At 30.4% G+C, this 22,989-nt stretch overlaps 1 protein-coding gene across 3 annotated transcripts in view; it reads left to right on the top strand.

Moving 5' to 3' along the window:
* The first annotated feature begins 3,296 nt into the window (after positions 1–3,296).
* LOC126845810 (neurotrimin-like) overlaps positions 3,297–22,989 on the top strand; it is a 98,196-nt gene continuing 78,503 nt past the window's right edge. For all 3 annotated transcript variants that reach the window (XM_050584729.1, XM_050584728.1, XM_050584727.1), the window contains exon 1: positions 3,297–3,408. In XM_050584729.1, coding sequence (XP_050440686.1) covers positions 3,321–3,408 — 88 coding nt within the window. In that variant the 5' untranslated portion in view covers positions 3,297–3,320. The remainder of the gene's footprint in view (positions 3,409–22,989) is intronic.

Genomic DNA, 22,989 nt, shown 5'->3' with positions numbered 1-22,989 from the left:
TATTAGTTTACAAAGTAAACCAATTCGGGAAAACAAACTTACGTGGTATACATAGCCTAGAGCGGAAATGTCTCTAAATAAGTAAAGGGAAATGGGAGAACCCTTGGCTCAATTTTGGCGGCACTCTGAATGATGTGCAATGAAAACACTAACGGTCGACCCCTATTGATATGCATGAGATGTACGTTGTTATTCTATGTAATATCCTTCCACCTATACAATAATCGCGGTACAGTAATGGTTTTCAAATTTGAGACGTTTGAGTGGAGCGGCATTGTATCCCTTGTGGTTGTTGTTGTTGATATTTGTCGGAAAATTATTGTTTTTTTTGGTCCACCTACTACTCCCTTTAATTCGCTATTCACCCTCTGATCTGTAGTAATATCATTATTGTTGGAAAGACTTAAAAAAATAGAACTTGTAATACAACATTACATATTATGAACAATCACTGCCTCATGAATAGTTATTCATATTTTCTAGAATAACTTTGAGAATGTTTCTATTTTACACTGAATTAAATATCCCTAGTAGTCGATGGATAAATAATAGTGTATATACTTGTTTATAAATACAGGGTGATCATTTTATCGTGAACCACTCAATATCTCATAGAGTTAAATAAGAAAAACATTTTTTTTTTAATACAATGTGATCTCAGTGTTTCATAATTTTTTTGTCTCCACCCCCCCTCTCAACGATTCCATGTCAATGTTCATACAAATGTGTTAATAATATAATGCTCGCAGAAGTTGCTTGCGGGTGTACCACACAATGCGCAATGTAACTTTTGGTAAGTAGAACGGGCAAACGTGATGTGAGTACGTGTCAAATTCGAAGATAAGGTTGTTTAGGTAACACACACTGGCATGTCTTGGTCCTGCCTTATTTACCACATTATTTTAATAGAGAGAAGGTAAACGACAAACAGACAGGTGTAGCATGAATTTGATGTTTTTATAGTTTTCTAAAATAATATATGGTTGTAGAAAATAGACGGTGGACGATGTACTAATAGTATAAACCAATGGGTATCTGACCAAAAACTACAATAATGATAAAAAACTAAATATTTTTTAAACCTATACAGTGAATATTGTATGGTTTATAATTTAAATTTGAAACACAATTTTTTTTATTAAAACAAACTTAAAACTTTTCTACAATTTAATCTATTTGCTTCGATGCGGAGCTGAGGTGTTGTTTTTACAATAGTGTGTTTTTTATTTTGTGCCTGGGACCCACGATATCGCTTAAGCCGCTGAATAGATATTTTTATGTATTAAGTCTATAGATCAGAAATCGTACTTCAAAGGTATTTCATTAGAGCAAAAATTAAAAAATTTCACTCCTCTCCTTCAAAAAACTGAAAAAATTTACATATTTTTCAACTTTAAATTACGATGCTCTATAACTGTTTTAAAAATAGTTGAATTAATTCAAAATTTGCATGAATTATTCATTTGGAATAGTAGTACCACTAAATAAAATATCACAAGTATTTCACGGGTACACACATTAATCTAAAATGTTAGACGCAAGCCGCCTAATGAAAGTCGAGCGAGTCAATTAAAATAAAATGTTTTCCCATTTTTATGTAAGATATGAGATACTTTATCCCGTAGTTTTGGGTGAATTTGTCTTATTTGTTATAATTAGCTAGTATAGGTAGTACATAAACATGATAAAATATGTAATACAACATTTTTTTCCATAGAATAATCAAACTGAACTTACACGAAAATTTTACGTCGTATGAAAAAAACCCTAATCAAAAAATATTCCTCGTCTCAAGACAAATCCAAAACACCTATAACCAAAGCGAGTGGCATTTTGTTTCTTAAGTATTAATTATTATGCATATTGACACAACACTTAGCTAAAAATGACACTGTTTTGCGTAAGCAAGTAATTGACAGCTTTTTATTACTTACTGAGTTAAATAAAAAAATAAACTCAGGTTTGTGTACTTCCAAGAGTTTTATTTGTCTTGAAAAATTTTGCAGCTCACACTTTGTTTTGTTTCATTTTATTTGGTTTCCCCTCTAAATTATACACGGGTTAAGAACAGCACAATAGGAAAAAATAATTTTAATACAAATTGAACGATTCCGCTCACGACTAACAAACCATCCAAATCCCTTAATTTCAGCTCTAAATTCCGACGCTATTCCTGGTAATCCTCCTCGTAGGTTAAAGAGAAGATGGTGTCGTGACTTAAATCATAATTACATCATAATTAACCAAGCCCTATGTAAGTGTCGCCATTGGGTGGCTACTTCTCTCACATGTTTCATGCCAAAAAGATCTTACTTCCGCATACATGCTTATTGTAAATTAAATTACAGATTGTTTGTTTTCAAAAATAAAGTTAAAAAAAAAAAAAATTGATGAAAATTGTAAAAAAAAAAAAATTAGAACTTATAGGGGTGTATTAATATATCACATTTATATATATATATATATATATATATATTAAAATTGGTAATTAAATGATATTTAGTTGTGACAATAATAAGAAACCCGTCAACGTAAGAAGTCGGAGGTATATGCAAGCGCGACCGAAAGCGCTCGCTCCGCCCATCGTGCACAACATAACTCAAAAACTATTCAAGATATCTTAATATTATATAGGATGTTTTAGATTTGTCTTGAGACAAGGAATATTTATTATTAGGGTTTTATGGTTATAAATCCAGTCTAAAACAATTAAATTATTAATAACTTTTTGCACAACAACTTGACCGCTGGCCTACCAAAAAATTCGGATTCAGCGACCCAAAAAACATAAAAAAAACTACTTTTTATGTCCGAGGAGCTTTCAGTGTCCACCATTAGATACAGGGCGCATGGACTGGATGAATGGTGTTAGTTGTTTTTTCCATTGTTTGCTCGTGATTAATTTGTGGCAACGTCGTTCCATCAACTAGTTGATTCTGAGGTTGTTCTAATATAAAATGATCTGTTTGCAATATCAACAGCTTGGGGTTTTTTGTGTCGCTTCCCTTGGCATGCACTAAAACACAAATTACCTTAGGTATTTATCTCTGTAAAGACACACAAATATAGAGATATAAATACCTAAGGTAATGTTAATTCACATTAGGCCATCGTCGTAGTTGACGTTTGGTGGGGGTAGGGGAGGTTTATTATTTAGGCGGTTGCGGTGGGCGGACGGTCGCGACTTTTGGCGGCAAAAGTCGCGGAGGCGCGCCAGAGCAACAACCCTCCTATTGTGAGTTTTCAAACCTAAGAGCACGCGACCGACCAGCCGGTAGTTCGCGTTTGTTGTGCTTAGGGTACGGACCTATCGTTCCGTCATGTATACTGATGTTCAGCATGTGCTCAGCGTATTCGTCGTCACTTTTTTGTTCACTTTGGTGCAAGTTTCCCGCGAGGACATCGTCGGTAAGTGATACTTGTTAAATAGATATATGAATATTCAGTGTTTGACAAATTCCGTGTAAAAAGTAATACATTCCAAAAAAAAAGTAAATCATGTTTAATACATTTAACTCTTGCGCTGAAAAGATATTAAAATAGTATTATGTTTTGTTAACAAATATACACAGAAAGAGTAGGTAGTTGTTGTAGGTAAACCATAATATGTAAATTAATTTTTGTAATAATATATACTTTTGTATAGATGTACCATATAATACTAATTGATTTATATTTACACTAATTTTAATATTATTTTAGCAATCGTATCTGTAATGATCATATTAATGTCTTATTGGAATAATAACAACTGAATAGTAAATAATCGTTTATATTTAATTGGAATATTTTTCATCTTCCCATTATTGTCTGGTATTTATTATTTTTTACTAGTTATTAATCATTTTATTTAATTAGTTAAATAATATTTTATTACCATCTATCATTTAACCTTTTCTTTGTACTATTTTATACTCTCAGCACCTCAATAGTATTAGTTTTTTTATATATTAAGCAAATAGGTTAATAGTTAAAATTAAGCACCGAAAATATATGGTATTTAATTTCGACATCTTTACCAATAATATATTTACCGCGCATTTCTTTACTACTAATCACACACACAAACTCAATGTGTAACAATAACCATCCCTTTTGAAAACCAAAATTCTAATATTGTACCTTTTAGTTTGCATTAGTATAAAAATAGTATTTACCATTCAGTGTATCTAATAGCAATAATATTTTAACATATGTTAAGAAATGTCTCAACTTTTTTTATTTTTCAACAAAAATATTTTGATCTTGCTTAGTGTCAAAGAGCATAGGAAGGCAATGAGTTTTATTTATTCATACTTATTTTGATTGTGTTAAAGCCGCCTATTATTTTCAAAAAGAGCAAATACGGGCGCCAAGGTATTATTAATAATTTTAAGTTTGAAAATGATCGACTTTAGTACAAAGAACAACGAAAACAATGTTAATATAATTGTGTAAGCGGATTCTTAGACTTTGCCTTTGGGTAATTATTCATATTTAATAACCTAACGATTCGGAAAACGAACGATAAATTAAAAACATATAATACGTAGGCAAAAATTGTAATTTAAATATTCATAGACAAATTGTTTGCAATTAATTTTCATCAGTAAACCAGTAACAAAAGAATCCCTACTAATATTATGAAATAATAAAATAATCTAAAGTTCCTTCCTAACAAGAGAACTTGTAATTATTACACTTTAGAAAAAATAAGTATTACTTCAAGGATTTTAACAATAGCTGTTTATTTCATTATAATCATAATATAATATCAAATACCACTGTTTACGACTAATCAGCTATTGTTCAGAATAGAAAACAAAATAATCAATCCGAAAAGTTTTATTGGATTTGTTTTACTAAGGTTTTATAGTTTGTATTTTACTTATTTTTTAATTTTTAATTTTAACTTGTGGGTTTAAAAACAAACAACTTTTACAAATAACTTTAAATTCTTGAAAGTTACGGTTAATATGAACAGATTTGGATTTAAATGAAGCTTTTTTGCGTCTTCTGAAAAATGTGAATTTTGGATCATGTATGTTTTGATTTCAGCATACACAAATAATATGTTTATATTTATATTAATATAATACACGGTACATAAAAACATTGCGACTTACGACCTTACCAAGAAATTAATTTTTGCAATAAACAATTTTACATTTACCAAATGTTTTATTCTAAAATAGTAAGTTCTTAACATTGGATTTTATTGGTTGATTTGAATAGTAAATAATGTAAGAAAACTTTTCTAATAACATTCATCAGTTGTTATCATTAGTTACAGGATCGTCTGGATTTTAATGAAAAATGATTTTAAATAATCACGTTAAATGACAATTTTTTTTTTTAAATAGTTAAGAGAGAAATATATATATTAATTTTGATGAATGCTAAAAATTCAGGAAATAAGTGCTTTTAACAATATTAATGTTTCAGAAAAAAAATTGATGTAAAATAAAAAATTTCTATTTAAAGTCTCCCTTCCTAAAAATGCCTTCCCATCGTTAAATAATAAAGAGACCCTTCCTTAATATTTGGGGCTCGGAAATTATTATTTTTTTTATATACAAAAGCGGTAGTCTGTTGACTACGTCATGACTTTCCCTTCGGATATTACTGCAAATTATTGTTTTTGTATAAATAGTAGTTAGTTTATGCTAAAACTGCTAAAAGCAGTCGGACCGCATTAAATGTTTCTTGTAAAAAATTATTACAAAATCGAATACATGCCGTTTATTATTAAATATAATAGAATCATAACAACTAGAAGAAAACAGTGCAACACTTGTGGTTATATAAATTAATTAATAGTATATTACAAAAATATTAGTATTTTATTAATATTAGAGATATTTAATAAAATGTCATATAAATTAGGAAGTATAATAAAGCAAAAATAAATCATTACTATTGACAGAGATTTGTTTCACTATAATGTAATAAAATGCATTTCGTTGCGGTTGAAATGGCATTCCTTTGCTACAATATGTTGCTTAACGCGGGGCGTTCTATGCGGCTCTTTAATTGTTTTTTTCCTCACATAAATATCTTATCGGGTACCAGCAAATATTTTCTTTATGGCCAATTTTTGAATTATTATACCTTTAATAATTTAATAGAAGAAAACAAATGTTTCATAAAACGATAGACACAATAAAGTCGCCTTACGGGATAATTGAATTCAAAATATTCAAAATAATTAAGCCTATACTTATTGTAATTTAAATTTTGAACTTCTCTTTTCAGTATTATTTAACTGCTAACTGAATAATTGCACTAAACATTATGATTTATTTTTGTAAAAGCCTCTTTTGAAAATTAATTGATTTTTGCATCGGTAATTTATTAAAAGAGTTGCAAGTTTTCAATTTTCATGGTTAAACTTCAAAAGTTTTTAACAATGTTCGGAAAAGTTAATGAACAAAATAACTTTCTTAATTCTAAATGGAGTTAGGTAAAGGGATTTATAACTGCTTTGATTTTGATCATCATTTAATAAGAGCTTTTATTAACTTTTATTTATCAAGTTTATAAAAAAAATATACAAATAAAAATCATTTATTTTTATAAGGACCAATGGATAATGATAAATATTTATAATATAAATAATTATAGATAGAAAGGACGTATACAATGTACAGTGGTTTTTGGAAATGTTGTGCATAATCATACACATGAATACATAATTTAATATCAAGATTTTCTTGGTTTACCTACTAAGAAGTAAACAAATAAATTAAATATATTTTTATAAAATATAATTTTTTTTTCTTTCTTAAATATATATTTTTAATTAATATTTATCATTTGGTGATTCTTACAATATGATACATGATATTCATGTAATATAATTCAATTATTTTACATGATTGAATTTTATTAACTACGTTTACTTATTTCAATTAGTTTTTATACTACATTTAAATAACATTACAATAATAAAAAACAATACCTTCTCAGTCCTAAGCTTTGCATTTTGTTAATAGCTGTAATAATGATTTCAATTACGTTTTGTGAACATCTGTTTGAAGGATCTCTAAAATGTAATAATCAAACTATCTATCCAAATTGTAAATAATGTTTTTTACCATACTTAGAAAAAACTTTTATTGTTCAAATACATGGCAACCTTCTTTCATTTTTTTACTAAAAAAAGTATCAAAGTAGTTAATGTTTAGATTATTTCTAAAGGTAACCACGTATTTCTTTAAAAGCTAGATCAGAATCACCAGATGACACATCTAATTTGAACGTAAACTAGGTAGAATAACAAATGGGTTCTTGTTTGGACATACTCCAAAAACCACATTCATAAAGTTTTTGTTTAGACTTAAAAGTAAAATATTTGAAGCTTATTAGAGTTTGTGTAGAAACCAAAACTAAATCTACTTAAAAAACCACAATGTTACGTAATTTTTTGTTTATAAACTGTGTATTTTTTGAAGATATTATCTAATATATCTATAAGATATAAAAAATAAAAATAATCTTATCAATACCATACAGTACAGGATTTCTGTGATTGCTGTGGCGGACATGGAATATTTTGGACAATATTTTAGCACCATCTGAAACGGTAGTAATGGAGAGATCATTGTGAAAGGTGTGATCAGAGACAAAATATGGGGTTTTTGTAATTTGTCTAAGAGTTTTTGACTGAAATGTTTGGATTCTGTTGATGTTGGTGGGCTTTGCTGACACCCAGAGCTGAATATCGTATACCTACATCATAACCTGGTGATTTTTTTAAAAATGCACAAAAATGATTTTAACACAATTTTTTGTTCGTTTTTGGGGAAAAAAGAGCAAATATAATAAACAACAATATTTTAAAAATCAAATTATGTCTTTTAATTACTATTATCATTACTTAGTCTAACCTAACCTTAGTGTACACTACAATTTCTTTAAAAATGTTGTTTTAGTTCTACGAGTTTGTTATGCGTAAATATGTTTTGTGTTCATTTTTGTCTTATTATTTTGCGTTTTAGATATTAAGATATAAGACATACTATCACACATGTGATCATTAGTTTTCAGTGAATGAGACTAATTAAAGTGTAATATCAAAAGAGGAAAACATTAATTTATTGAAATAACCATGTAGAAGACTTGATTACTCTAAAATTGTATTCAAAGAAAATGTTGTTGTGAGACAGATACATGACATGTTGCATTCGAGAGAAAAAAACGAGGATATAAATTGTTCTTTCGAGGAACTGAAGAAAGCAATAACACTACACAATTGAAAAAACAAAATTCCCTTATTCACAAAATGACTACCTATAACCAGGGCATTTGAAATTAAATGTAGACATTATTTCTCGGAAAATAATATGTTTTATAAAACATATTATACTGTCAGTTTTCATTACAAATGCATTAGTTTTAAAGCAGTCAAATATTAAACAGATAGTTTAATGTAAACAATTTTTTTTAAGTAAATTATTTTGACATTTGTATTTAAGTGATCACTTCGATGTCATGATTTCATTGATATTTTATTATATAATATTGTCTTACGCTGTCCCTACAAATGAAAATACTGTTAATTAATATTAACAACAGTATTGTAATTGAATGGTTATTATATTAAAGAGGAAATAACCATTTAAAATTAAAACAACCATTTTGATAGATTTTAGCAAAATCAGCTGATAGTCAACTATAGACTAGAAAAAAACACCAAACAAATTTACCGGGTTTTCAACTTTCAATTTGATTATTATTATTATTTATATTTTATTAATTAATAGTTTTTTTAGGTATTTAAACAGCAATTTGCTCATTTAAATAAGTACTTTTTACCACTACAATATAAGTGTTACGAACAAAACAGATTTCTATACATAATTTAACTAAATGATACTTAAGTATGAGAAGTGATAATGTGTGGTTGAATATTATTTTTACCGAATGTCACAAAAATGTTTATTCGAATAGGATTTGTTGAATTGCATGAGCTATTTGTTAGGGTATTCGTCAGAGAAGAAAACTATTCGTTAGAAGGTTCCTACGTATTACCTTTATAGAATTCAATATATAGATTGAAAATAAAGAAATATGATTCGAATAGGGATAAAAAAGTGAAAAAAATGAAACAGAGACAATTTGATTGTTAAGGCTACTAGACTAGAAAATATAGGATTTTGAGAGCTGTTGCAAAAATATTATTGTATTCAAAGCAAACTATCTGATTTCTGGTAAAAGAAAAGAAAAAAAGGAAACAATGAATCTAAAATTGTATGTCTTAACTCTGCGACATAGTAAGCGTGTAATATTACTATTTTATGTTTGTAAACTAATAGGTATATTACAGTATGATTACCAAATCGATAGTGCAAGTGAATTTGTTTTAATGTATAAAATCAATCATTGTTGGGCGATTCAGTTTGTTACTGTTATGCACCATTGTTTTTGAAAATGGCTTTTGAAATGTATTAATTATTTATTTGTAATTGAATAAACACATATTAAAATATAATGACCACTGGACTTTTTGAACTTTTCCTCATTCACTAATGCTTTTATAATTATTATCCGATCATTTATACATAGAAGGAAGTAAACCTTATAAAAATTTGTACACAAACTATTCTGGTACTAATGAAATAGTTATAATTAATTTGACACTTGCATGAACTAGTAGTTGAGGTCCATAAAATAAGAACCGGCCGTTAGTTGAGCAAATAACGTTTGCAGAATATTTCCAATAATGTTGATATAAAAGCAACGAAAACTCCCCAAAACAGATAGATTAGTCGAAACATCAAGTAAGCTAATGTATGTACGTTGTTAGTAAATGAAACAAAGTATATGCGATTTTCGTTTATGGACATAACCAAAAATTGTGCTAACTAAAATAAAAAAACCTTTATTTGCGCTAACACACAGTTAACAGTTGCCATCGCTGATCTAGCTGAAAAGGTTTAACAAGAGTTTATCGTATCGGTCGGACAAACAACATGCATTGTGATTTATGTATTGTTGGCTCTGAACTTGGAGTACTCGAAACCCACTTGTAAAGTTTCAACGTCATGGAGCACGACCAATACATGCTTTATGTACGCCTAACCTATATTATAATAAACCTGAAGCAATTTTTTTTAGTGGTTTACACAATTTACTGTTCAGATTTTCTTTATCGGCTCCAAGCGGCCACGTTGTGTTGCTATTGGCGGTGTTTTGTTCATAGTGTCGTTTATGTCATAAAAACAGAATCCACCCTATATCAGCCCGGAGAAGAAGAGTATCACTTTTTCATGATATATATTAAGCTGTTGACTCTCGAGATACGCTTTGCTGCTGTCTGTTGCAGTTCCAAGAATAGACGGAAATATCTGCGATATTTTCAATATTGTTACTTCTTGGTAGGTATTAGGCTGAACCTTTAAACGCGTTGTACATTATTACTTTTCGAAAAACTCGCTACACCTAACGAAAATTGTATCGAAACAGATGAATTCATAGTGTTTTATTAGGTATAATATTTACAGCATTATCGGCACGTGCAGTTAGTGTTTCATAACGTTTCAGAAACACGACAAAGTATATTATCTTCAGAGTTAGCCTATGTCTCGCTAATGGAGTGAGACTGTGACACGTCTATATAATACATATATTTTCTGTGCCTTGGGTCTAAAAGGGTCAATTTCGCTTTTAGCAACTTTTTGCAGATGAACACTAAAGTTTTTCATTTGTTTGTTTTTATAGGAGCCCGTCTTTTTAAATACACCAACTATTAATAGATACAACTTTTTAAATAATAAAGATAAAGGGGTGAAATTTTAGACTCGGCGGATAGGCATAATATTATTATAAGTGATAATCGAGATTGGCCATTTTGGACAAGTACTATTATAATACACATTTTTATTGGAAAAAAAGCATCGTACGGTTAAGTACAATGGTAAACAAATAAATACCAAATATATAAAATAAAATAATGAATATAAACTTATTAAACAATAGTTATAAACTTAAAGTGATATAAATCCATTGGTTTTCTCAAAAAAGAATTGCAATTTCGTATTTTTTCTTTTTTATTTGAAGACTTTTTTGCTTGTGTTTTCTACGATTTCTATATTTTACGACACTATACTTTTACGATACTATATTTTAAAATTTACAAATTCTTGAATTTTTTGGTTTTCTAAAGGTCTATCAACAGCTAAATCTTAAATGGTGACGATCCATCAACTTTTTAAATCAAGAATTATTTACTGAACATTTTGGCTGTTGAATAAATACTTTTAGAATTCATATAGTTTAAAAGTTAGGATGGAAGGGTAGTGCGGTTGTGTATTGTACGCAGATAAAAATAATACTAGGTTTGTCTAATATTTGCGTCACGTTTGATGACGCAAACTGAACTAAACCTAACATTCTTGATAGTGCAATTGATAAGAGACAGCTGATATAGAATAAAAGATAGTATAATAGTGATAAGAGTCACCTGATAATAGCTTCTAATAAAATTCAGATAGCAAAAGATCAGTGACCTATGAAGGAGGGGGGAGGAAATTGTACATAGTAGGAGGGGAGAGAAATGAACACGAACATGAATATGAAAATTAACGTTCTTATATTACGTCTCATAAGACACATTCATGATATAATTCTAATAAAACTGGTTATCGATCAGCCAAAATATTCAGTACTTTAAATATTCATTCAGTATTTTGATTTAAAAGTTAATATCATATTATGCTACAATAAAGTTGTAATGTTCTATAGCGCTTTAAAAAAATACCAAAATAAATAATAAACATTTTGTAATTTTATAATATTGTAAAACAAAAAAGGAAATAGTGTTCACTTTTGAAGAATCGACTGTCTAAAGGAAATATATATACAAATTATGCTCGCCTACAATCGATAGACGTGTATATACAGCTTGTCCGTATGGCAGACACAGGTTTGTGTCTATCTCCTATAGTAACGAACGACGACTGCCGGGTAAAAACACTATAATAACAACGTACCTACACCGGAACAAATCGAAAACTAGAAATACGACCCTTATTATTTACACTCGGGGGAGATTGTTTCGTTAAAAGCGTGTGCAGGAAAACTCTGCGTTGACTTTAACTTGATCAACGCGAAACCGTTATTACATATCGTGCTCACTCTAATGGCTGGACGGGGAACGAGAAGCGGGTAGGTGGTGGCGTAGACAAATATCGATTAAGTACTTCTCGGCGTGACACGTCTTATCGTGTGCTGCAAAATGAAGACGTTGGTGTTGTTCGCGTGGATTGTCGTAGAAGAAGAGTTGACGGGAGACTCGGAGTGCGAAGACCCGGAAAGTACGGGACGATTTGGGCCATGATTGGGAAGGGGTGAACAATATGTGTGTGTGTGTGTGTGTGTGGACGTTAATAAATACCGACGACAAGTTTAGTTTACACGCCGGAGGTGGTGGCAGATACCAGCTAAATGTATTTATTACCGAACGCCGTACTATAGTGGCGAATATCGGCTTGTAAAATCTCGGCCGACACGCCATCCGCCGCAGTCGCTACTACCCACCGCTCTTACCCTTCACGACGACACAAGCCCGTCAACGGCATCGCCTTGTTAACACGAAACACGCTATAGGTACCTGCAACAGTAACCAACAGCGAACAAAAATATTGTTACACGGTGCCCGGCAGTACCAGCTGCTACCTGTACGGCTAGATCCCGGGGCTCCAGTGCAGGCGCCAATTTTTTTTTGGAAATCCAACAACAACCAACAGACGATAGTCACATTCATTACCAGCCCGAACATGGGTGCCCAAAAGTCCGAAAAACTGAGTATGGCATTTGATTAAAAAATATATCTTTAAATCTACCATCCGCCAATACGAGGTTTATAGGCTTTTTTAATGGGTATCCATTCAACACCTATCGTAGCTTCGAAGTTAAAAAAAAATGATTAGATTTAAAGCAAATCAAAACCCTGGCCACACCTAAGCAATATTGTCACCAACACTGTCATCAACATTGTTGCATACATTGATCTCCTATCTCGAGACATGCATCTAAAAATAAAATACAATCATTTTAACGAGCTAATTGTACTTTGTAAGGGATTAGGTGTTGGCGATTTATATTTAAAGCTAAAACTGTAGTTCGTATATATTATTATATTATGCATACAAAATTAATGAGGATTCTTTATTGAACAGCAAATTTTTTTTTATCAAACTTTATCAAAAAAAGCATTCTTTTATAAAAAGCCACTGCTTTTGGAATAAGCTGTTTGATTTGGAGTAAGTATATCATGTGGCACCGAAGAAGTATTCGAGGTGAATTAAATAAACAGTCCAAACTTTTAGTATTAGAGTTCATACATACATTGTAGTAATTAATTCCTTAAAGTACACTTCATATAAAGTAATATTTGTATATTAATAAAAATTGCGTACAAAGAAAATTAGCTTTTGCGATTTTCTGTACAGAGGCACTTGACTGGGACTTTTGAGATCTGTTATAGTACTCAGACCAAATGCTGATAAATAGGTAAATTTTATCAATCCTGCAAAAAATGATGTTACCATCCCAAAAATGTTTCGTTTGAATATTGTTTGCACGAAGAAACTGGTTTTGTTAATTTGAAGCTCTTAGTCAGGACTCTTGGTTTTTAAAGATTTGAGGTAATATGATTTTAATTTTATAATTTGTCTTCATTCTATAACATATGGCAGTAAAACATGACCACTATATATTTTGTTCTGTAGTCTGTACTATACTATCAGGCCAAGTCTTGGGTATGCTGTATAATTCTTGTTAAATACATTTCTGCAGAAACGCAATTGTAAGCTTTGAAAGTGTTTATTATCAGTGAAATTTTTACTCTCGTGACGTTTCCCTAAGTGTACCGAGTAAGTACCGAATAGATATAAAATGGCGAACGTCGCTATTCACAATACTACTCCGGATAATTGAATAATAAAACTAACAACTCTTTCCTAATGTCCTTTGATTTAATATAATTGACAAATTTCGTGAATTGATTTACAGTGTTGTTGTTATCCTGAGTTTAGATGATAAAAAGAAAAATATAGAAAAGTTGCGCATAAATACGACTTGGCTGAATATGATTATATTATACAATAAGATTCATCGAAATGTCCATTTACCATGAGTTATACGTACATTAATGGTATGAGAATATGAATATATATTGGAGGAAATGTGAAACGTCGGTAGATTGTAGTAGTTTCAATTTTCGTTTATCCGATCATGATTTCTTTTAGTTTATAAAAGTGTCAATCTTTGTTTGATATATCGACGGCGTTATTGATTTATATACTCTGAATTTAGTATGATAATGTACACTCATATTTTATCCATTTTTTAATGAAAATATAATAATAGATTAAAACCAAATTTTAATAACCCAAAGGAGTAAAGTCAATTAAAAAAAACAATAAAAATACTAAAACTTTATACTATCAAAATGATAAACTGTAGCCCAATAAGTAAGTATTATTATAGTTTTTTTAAATCAAATAACTAAAATAATGCATGCATAGATATCCTTGTCTGTAGTAAAACTTATAGTATAGATCAACAAAGGTATCAAATATAGGTGGTTACAATATTATAAAAAAAACTAATAAGTAATTGTATTTTATATAATAATTAACATTTTGCACTTAAAAGGTTTTAGCAAAAATTGTCTATTATATTATTTGAAAAAAAAAATATATTTACATTTGCACAATTTGTTAAGAACTACTTTACTTTACTCTAGTTATTGGTCTATTTATTTCACACATGAACCAATGAGAACTGACTACTGAGTATTTATTTGAATATTTCGAACTTCTAACATTATAAGTTGATCGAAATGTTTTTATATTAAATTTTAAATGTACAAACGAATTTTATTTTTCGATTTTCTGAACAGGTTTAAACGTATTTTTGTTTTAAAAGTAGAACATCGAAAAAAACCCGGACCAATATATAGAAGTTCATGATTTACAGTAAGGAAGAGAAGTTAAGAAAACAATACTTCAAGTATAAGTTGGTATAAATCAGAAACCTTAAACGTCTACAATTTGTAGTCGAATAAAATTGTCCCTGGGGCAAAAAAGTAAATCTGCTGTAATGTTATCTCTGAAAATATGTCAGTTTTACGACTTCGCACCAACAAAAGATATAGTTATAATGTTCATTTTTTTCAACAAACAAAAAAACATGTAGAACATGTGACATGCCGTAGTTAAAAGTTACAACTTACAAGAGTACTATTACTAATGGTTCGGTTGAAATGTCTCTTATTGACCTACACAGAGTAATTATTGTTAATAGCAAAATTATTAATATTAGAATATTGAGAACTGTGTCCTTAAAACAGTGATATGTTATTGTTGTAGACAATTATTTACGTTGTAGAAAAATAAAGAAAAAAAGAGAGAACGAAAATATATTGTAATCTGTGCTAATAACAAATACAATTTTTTAATTAATAAATATTTCATGAATTCTATACCTACATCAAAGATCAGGGTTGTCGGTATTTGGTAAAAAACGTATAAAATTTATCGGAAAAATGCTAATTAAAATTCCAACAATGATAGACGTATTGGCATGTACTTTAGAGAAACAATATATAGATTTAAGGCATAATATCATGTTTCTGTTGTAACAAATATTTTAAATAAATTCTTGTACGTATTTTCGATAGATATAATCTTTCGCCTTTGAATTTCGCTATTACTACTTTAATCTAAATTATTGAAAAACAAATATAATAAAATTAAAAAGCAAAATTAGGTGATTTTTTTAAATTTAAGGTATATTTTTATTGTGTTGGTTTTATTACCTTTCTGTCACCGGTTGGAAGTCGGCTACGGGTTGTCTTTCTCTATGGTCTAGAGAGACTTCTCATCATAAGCGACCGAACTAGATCCTAAAATAAATCTACTCCCGGTCAAAAAAAGAATAATTGCCTCGTACCGCATTTAATTACACTTGTCATTATATTCTAAATTGTAATTTTTATGCGATAATAAAGAAAATCATAAATTGAAAACGTTACTGGTTATGTTGTTTCTGATTAATTTTTTTTAAATAATTCAAATTCTAGAAATTCAAATAACGTTTTAACGAAGGGACTTCGTAAAGAAACGTTCCGTTTCTCGGTGGAGCGAAATAAAAATACTTTTTGTTTCTGTTGCAAAACAATATTCTGTTTTGTAATTTGGTTTATTTTGATTAAGATTATTTATTTATAATTTTACTTAGGAAATCTGGACGTTTGCCTATAATAAGTGTAATAAATTTTACTGTTGATTTGTGTAGTTAATAATTATATTCTAAAATAAAAACAAACTCATTATTGTAATAACAATGCGGTGTTAGTACACAAATAATTATTGATAAATGTTTTTTTTTTTCAAGTTCAAGTAAAATTATTTTAAACAAATATGGTAAATGTAATTTTTTTATAAACGAAAATCAGCAATATTTATTTATTGTGTAAATTAATAGTTTATAACTAAATGTTTTTAATTAAAATCTAAATTGTCAAATATTTTATTTAAAATAATTTTTTTCATTTAGATTTACGCTTTTGCTTACTTCGGAACGAAATAGATACGATAGTGATAATATAATTATTATCGTTTCGTTTGGGTTGCTATTTCGTTCTAACAATAAGGTTTTTGATAATTTTGATGTGGAACAATACGTGGAACGAAACAAAATCTGAAATGTTTTCATTCTCTGAAATAAATATTATTATAGCTGTGATATTTCTCATGCAATTATCCATCGGATGACTCTAATAATATAATGAAAATAGTAATTCTAAGTTATGTCTGTTGCTTGTTGTTAAAATCTCTTTAGGACATTACTGTTGTTGAAAGTACTTGCTCCTTAAAAAACTGAATTATAATAACGAATATAATACTATAGTAAATCGGTTGTTGTTGATAGAACAAGTATCTGTAACTAGCGTGTAATATTATAGTATACATAAATTATATTTGTTGTTTTTTACTATTTGACAGTCTATTAATAAATACAATTTTTAGTTTGTATTCTATACAGAGTGATGCATTACGGACAAGACACTCTTCTCTTAGAATAATTGCAATTTAGTCGTTTTTCTTTTTGAAAGTTATTTATGTTTTTGTTATTTTTAAGTATCAGAAAATATTCAAGTTATTACCTTCTTTATTTTTTTCCAAAACGCTATCAACTTTTTAAACTTAAAAAGAATCGTATATGTTTAATTAACGTTTTAAATTAAGTATAAATTGCTGACAATGTTGACTGGTCGATAACCAGTTTTGTATAATTACGTTCAAAGTTATTTAGGTTAAAATTTTAGTACTGGTGAAAGGGCGGAGTGTAGGATTGTTTTGATCTGCGCGCGTCACTCAACCGCACTCCACCTCCCGTCTTAAATTTTGAACTTTAATAACATTAAAAGTAATTATCCAAAACTGGTAAACAACTAGTCAACATTTTCAGCAAATTCAGCAAAGTTAATTAAATATATAGGTACGTTTCAAAATTCGATAGATATCTGGAATGTACTAAAAATGGTGATTATTTAGTAATGTCATAATATTGTAAAATAACAACAACAAAACGGTTTTCAAAGAGAAAATCTATAATATTGCAATTATTTTAGAAGAAAATGAGTGCCTTTTCCTTAACGAATCACCCTGTACGGGTAAAACGTTTGTAGGGAAATCATTTCCGCACTTTGATTTCTTTGAATCCGGTTTCGAGTACCGACGAAAAAGTAGTATTTCGGTTTCGATACTTATGTACTTAACCGTTTTGGTACGTCATGTGTTACAATAAAAATATAGGTGCACGATAATAGTTTCGGTGATGGGATTAGCATCCAACGAGATCGGATCCGAGATCATTAAGATCATAAAACGAGGGTGTTCTCGAAACGCCATTTTGGCGGTTTTGATTTTTGACACGCGGTCATCGCTTTCGAACACCGAAACAATGTTGGCGAAACAGAACCGCGTACAAATAATTTTAACAACGCGAACCATACATCATTGTACAATATAATAATAGTACAATAACAATGCACGTGGGTATATGAATGGAAATATAGTAATCGACCTATAGAAAATATGGCGTGAGGCGGCTGTGTATGTTTATTGTAATATTGCAGGATGCGAATATGCCGTGATGGTGTATAACGTCCGGTCAAGTTCGCAGGGTCATCCGGCGGCCAAAATCCGATTTTACTCTTGGCCATTAACACCTCACTGGTACACTACAGCCCTGCAGCTACATAATCCCGTTTTCGGGTTCCTTGTTTGAATCGAAAACACCCCCCCCCCCTGTGCCTGTAGTGTTTATCCGCCACTTACGCCCCTCATTTCAGTGTTCTCTTCTTTTACCGTTCCAACATGAGTCAAATGAGCGCATCCAAAATTTAGCAACTTTGTCTGAAAAAGACAACTACAAAAAAGAAGAAAAATTCCACTTCTTTTGAAACAAAGGACTTGGGTGATTACCGATTCTCTGAAATCTGAATAATAATTTACAATTATTGAAGTATTGATATTATGGTAAATATTTGAAGTTGTTTGTATATATTACTGAAATAAATATACCCAATAAAGCAGAATTAAATCATTATTTTCTGCAAGAAAGAAAATCGTTTTAGGAAATGCCGCCTCGCCGGTGCTTGATGCGAAAAAAAGTTTCAAATAAAAGGTATAATAAAAAACACTACTTTTAAGTGCAACAAAGGAGACGGACGGATAAAGGTCTGATGATTAACTTCCGATTCGAAGTTGAGAATGTAAAAAAAAAAAGAGAAAAAGGCCCACCCAGTCATTACTTTAATAAAACGCGTTTTGAATAATATATAGTTTTCAAGATATACATGAAAGGAAATTTGAAATGCCTACTACATTTTGAAGCTGTTTCTGAAAATCTTTGTGCTTTGTAAGTCATAACAGTATGTTATATTCTTGGAGTACCTATCTAAGTTTTTTACCTTATTATTTCTATTATAAAAGAAAATGGGTTTTTAATGGTTTGTATCTAAAGCTTTCCAGAGTTTTCGAAAAGTAATGTAAAAATAAATACACAACTATACTAAGTAGCAATGAATACATTAATAAAATGTATAACGTTTAATCGAAGTTAGTTTTATAATTAAAAACCTAAAATAAACTTGCGTGGTAATATTTTTTTAACCTTTGTTCTCGGACATATTTTTGATGGAGGTTTCGGCTTAGTAATTTTTAATTTGTTAAAGTTAAGTTAAGTTTTAAAAGTTTTTTAACACAGAGTCAATACTAACCGACCGAAAATGATTTAGCAAACAACCAATTATACATTCAGGTCTATTGATTTTATAATTAATAAGGTTCAGAAATCATGAAAACTGCGCAGCTCAGCGAATAATTCGACCGAAACGATCGTTGGGGTTTTACATCTTTGTTTGTTTTAATCGGTTTTCGAAATTAAAAATCTGCTGGTCATATAAGGATACATGTATTGGTACACATTGTACATAGTAATACCATAGAATAAATGAAACCAGAATGGAAAGCTATTGTGTAAACAAAAAAACGGGTAGCCATTTTCTGAGTGGGCCCGAAATAAATGAATTATATATATTTATATATTAGATATAGATATAATAATAAAAGAACGATCCACTCAGATAATAGCCGAAGGTCATAGATAATACGTCCTATCTTTCCTATGTTAGATTGTCAATGTTTCCATTCTGATTTCATTTATTCTGTGGTAATACTATTAGTACATAGATTATTTTACAGTAATATTCTTCAATTATTTCGTGGAACCCAGTAAATATTAAAAATTAAGAGAGATACATAAATATTTAAATAGCTGTTGTGCCATTAAGTAAGACAAGACACGTCTAGTGTGATAATTATTGTACCGGTTTGTGACTATTATTATCAAAGTTGGGGGATTTAAGTTTGGCGGTTTTTTTTTTTAATTTTTACTAATTCATCCATATCTTATACATAATCCATCTATTGTCTATACCCAGTTGTATTGTACACATTTTGTAAACAAAACTAGTCTGAAACGATAAACGAAATTGATTCTGGCTCAAACGATATATTATATTTCTCAGAACTATATGTTATAGAAAAAAGGTGTTAAGTAGGTCGTTTGAAGCTACACATGTCGCTTAGATGTACTCCGAATACGGATGTTTTGTTATTAAATTACTGTCAATCGATGCTGTCGGCTAGTAGGAATAACTAACAAAAACCTAACAGTGAAAAAAGGCAAAGTTCAACTTAACACTTGGCTAGTTTGTGAATGAAACATGACCTTTCCGAATGAGGCATAAAACAGACTTGACCGCAATGTAGATACCAGTACTTTGATTGGTTGACTTTTTCGAGAGGGGATCTGAACCTTTTTCTTGTTTTCTGAGTTCTCTTCTACCCATCACCCACGTAACTCCTAAGTGAGTACATTTGATAATGATGTTTCATGCTTAATTCAGAAACTGGCCAAGTGTTAAGCAATACAAATAAAAGAGCAGTGTTGCTCATGAAAGTAGGAATGGAGTGTGGTTATGAACTAAAGAAATAGCAGACTTGGCCACAATGTAGATATCACTACTTTGATAGGCTGACATTTTTGGGAGGGGGTCTGGAACTTGGTCTTTTTTCACTGTTAGGCTTTTGTTGTAATTAAATTTATCATAATTAATATAGTGTAATTTAATTAATAAATTAGTGAAGCTAGAATTAAGCTATATAAAAGTAGCTAATATGAGTCTAGTTTAGTACTATAAACGTATAAACGAAACCTAAACGTTTAGGTGTACAATTTCACTTTATAATAAACCACGTGACAAACGTAACAAGAACAAAGAACACTACAACACTGCCATACATGTGAACACGAATTAACAAAGACTTAAGACACACACTACGACCAAATGATGGCTGACTAGAGACGTGTGCATCAACAGCGCCCTTAACCGACTGTAGCGCGGCGAAGGTCATTAATCCCCACCTAACGCATTCATTTTGAGAAAATTGCAATTTTCAGAATTTCCCCTTTACTTACACTATAAGACCCACCTTTGTGCCAAATTTCACGTTTCTACCTATACGGGAAGTGTCTTATAATTTTGATGATGAGTGAGTGAGTGAGTCAGGCAGTCAGTAACAAAAACGCAAATTTTGAAATTCTCCCATTTTAAAACGGCTAAATATTAAGGCCTCAATTTTAAAAGCCCATCTTAAGAAGTATTAGAGATATGAGAGTTAGAAATACCGGGTGAATTGGTTCGTGTAAAGATACACTGGCATTGCTAGAACTTGGCCGGCGCACTGCCGTGCGCTCAGATAACATGAGTAATAGAATTTGAACAGGATCTAGAAAGCACCTGGGGGCTCACAGATACTTGCATAACACAGCCGACATGGTCTGTAGGAACAGAAAGGTCATCCTGTTTTGTCCGAAACGACCAAAATATATCCTTTTCAAATAATTGGGGCTTACACGGCCGTGATCGTACCTGATGCGCGTTGTAGATATTTTGTTTGGTAAAAATTCAGTAGCCGAGACCCTTGTTGTTGAGATTTTCTCGACTGACCCACAGCCCATCGGTATGTAATGCCGTCCACCGGCTTCTGGCCAGACTTTGTCTGCCGCCCCAAAGGGGTGCGTATAATGGGCAATGGGGATGGCTGGCGCGAAGCAGATGATTACATTTACACTCGTTCCACAACGTATAACCGTGCGCGAATCCGTTCTCGGGGGGGCATACGTGTGTGGACTCCGAACCAATCTGTATCCGTGTATAGTGCGAGTTGATGGGATAGGAAGGACTAATATAGAAGGTAAAATAAAATAACAAGTTTTTCCGCTGAAAAGTTGTTGTAGATACGGGGGACTTGTGTTTAATAGTACCTAGTGTGTATACACGCGGGTTTTTACTTTTTTCCGGGTACGTATATGTTCGCAAACAACAGCGTAAATCCGAAGTCACCGCCGTACATCCGTGCACGATAGTCGATACCTATGTGTACTTATTATCCATACATTCCATTTTCCAGTATACATTGCACATTGGATTTCCAATTCTGCCGAATTTCCCTGTTCGACGTTGCAGCATGGCCCGGAGCGCACAGTCGTCGTTTTTGTTTGACGATCATTGTTCGGTTTGATTAGGTTTTACAAAAAGTCAACAGAGCTAGATAATCTCTTTGCGCTGGTTTGAAATGATGGTAAAAACAGTCGACGCGTTTAATCCCCGCCAATAACATTTTTATTCTGTTTGAGTAGAGTTTTGTATTTTATTACATTTAAAAGAAAAAACAAATCCACAATTTAATAGCGTGGATAACATTTCCCCTGATGTTAGGTTTGATGATCCGCCGTATAAAGACATAGAATAATCTAAATTGTCCCAAAGATTTTGTTCAGAAAATTACAAAAATACTTACCTATACTTACGATTAGAAAGAGTATTTTCCAATTTTTTACTACTATCTCCAGCAAATCGCGAGAATTTAAAACAATATAATGTTATTAATAGAAATTAGTTATTTATCATATAATATAAAATTATAATTTTACTAAACTATTATTTGTCAAAAGTGATCCTTCTCCTATAATGACATACGTTTTTTTAGAGTATCTGAAAGTGTCTTTTACGGAAATTAAATGATAATATTTTTCTTAAAAATCATTATATAATTTGATTATATTATGCTATCAAATTATCATACTATATTATCTATTATTATTAATTATTAGTCGTAGTTTATTTTGAGATACATTTTAATTGCACGAAAAAGTAAACATTATAACATAAATTAATTGTACTAAAATACAGTAGAATCTAAAATAAGGTTTTAGTGGTGTGCTTTCACAACCGATATTACTTTACAATTAACAAGAAATTGAAACCTTCCGAGAACAGAGATTAAAAATCTGTCTTGGCCGTCGTAGCTTCTAGCTCATTATATTGTAGAGCTATTTGATTAATCATTTTCCGTTGACTTTGAT

The sequence above is a fragment of the Adelges cooleyi genome, unplaced genomic scaffold, assembly GCF_023614345.1.
Source record: "Adelges cooleyi isolate 19-005CV unplaced genomic scaffold, UGA_ACOO_1.1 ACOO_flye_CR_arks_rails_tigmint_CR_PRNA_8, whole genome shotgun sequence".
Classification (NCBI taxonomy): Eukaryota; Metazoa; Arthropoda; class Insecta; order Hemiptera; family Adelgidae; genus Adelges; species Adelges cooleyi.
The sequence above is the reverse complement of the archived record's forward strand: the minus strand, read 5'-3'. Positions and strand labels throughout refer to the sequence as shown.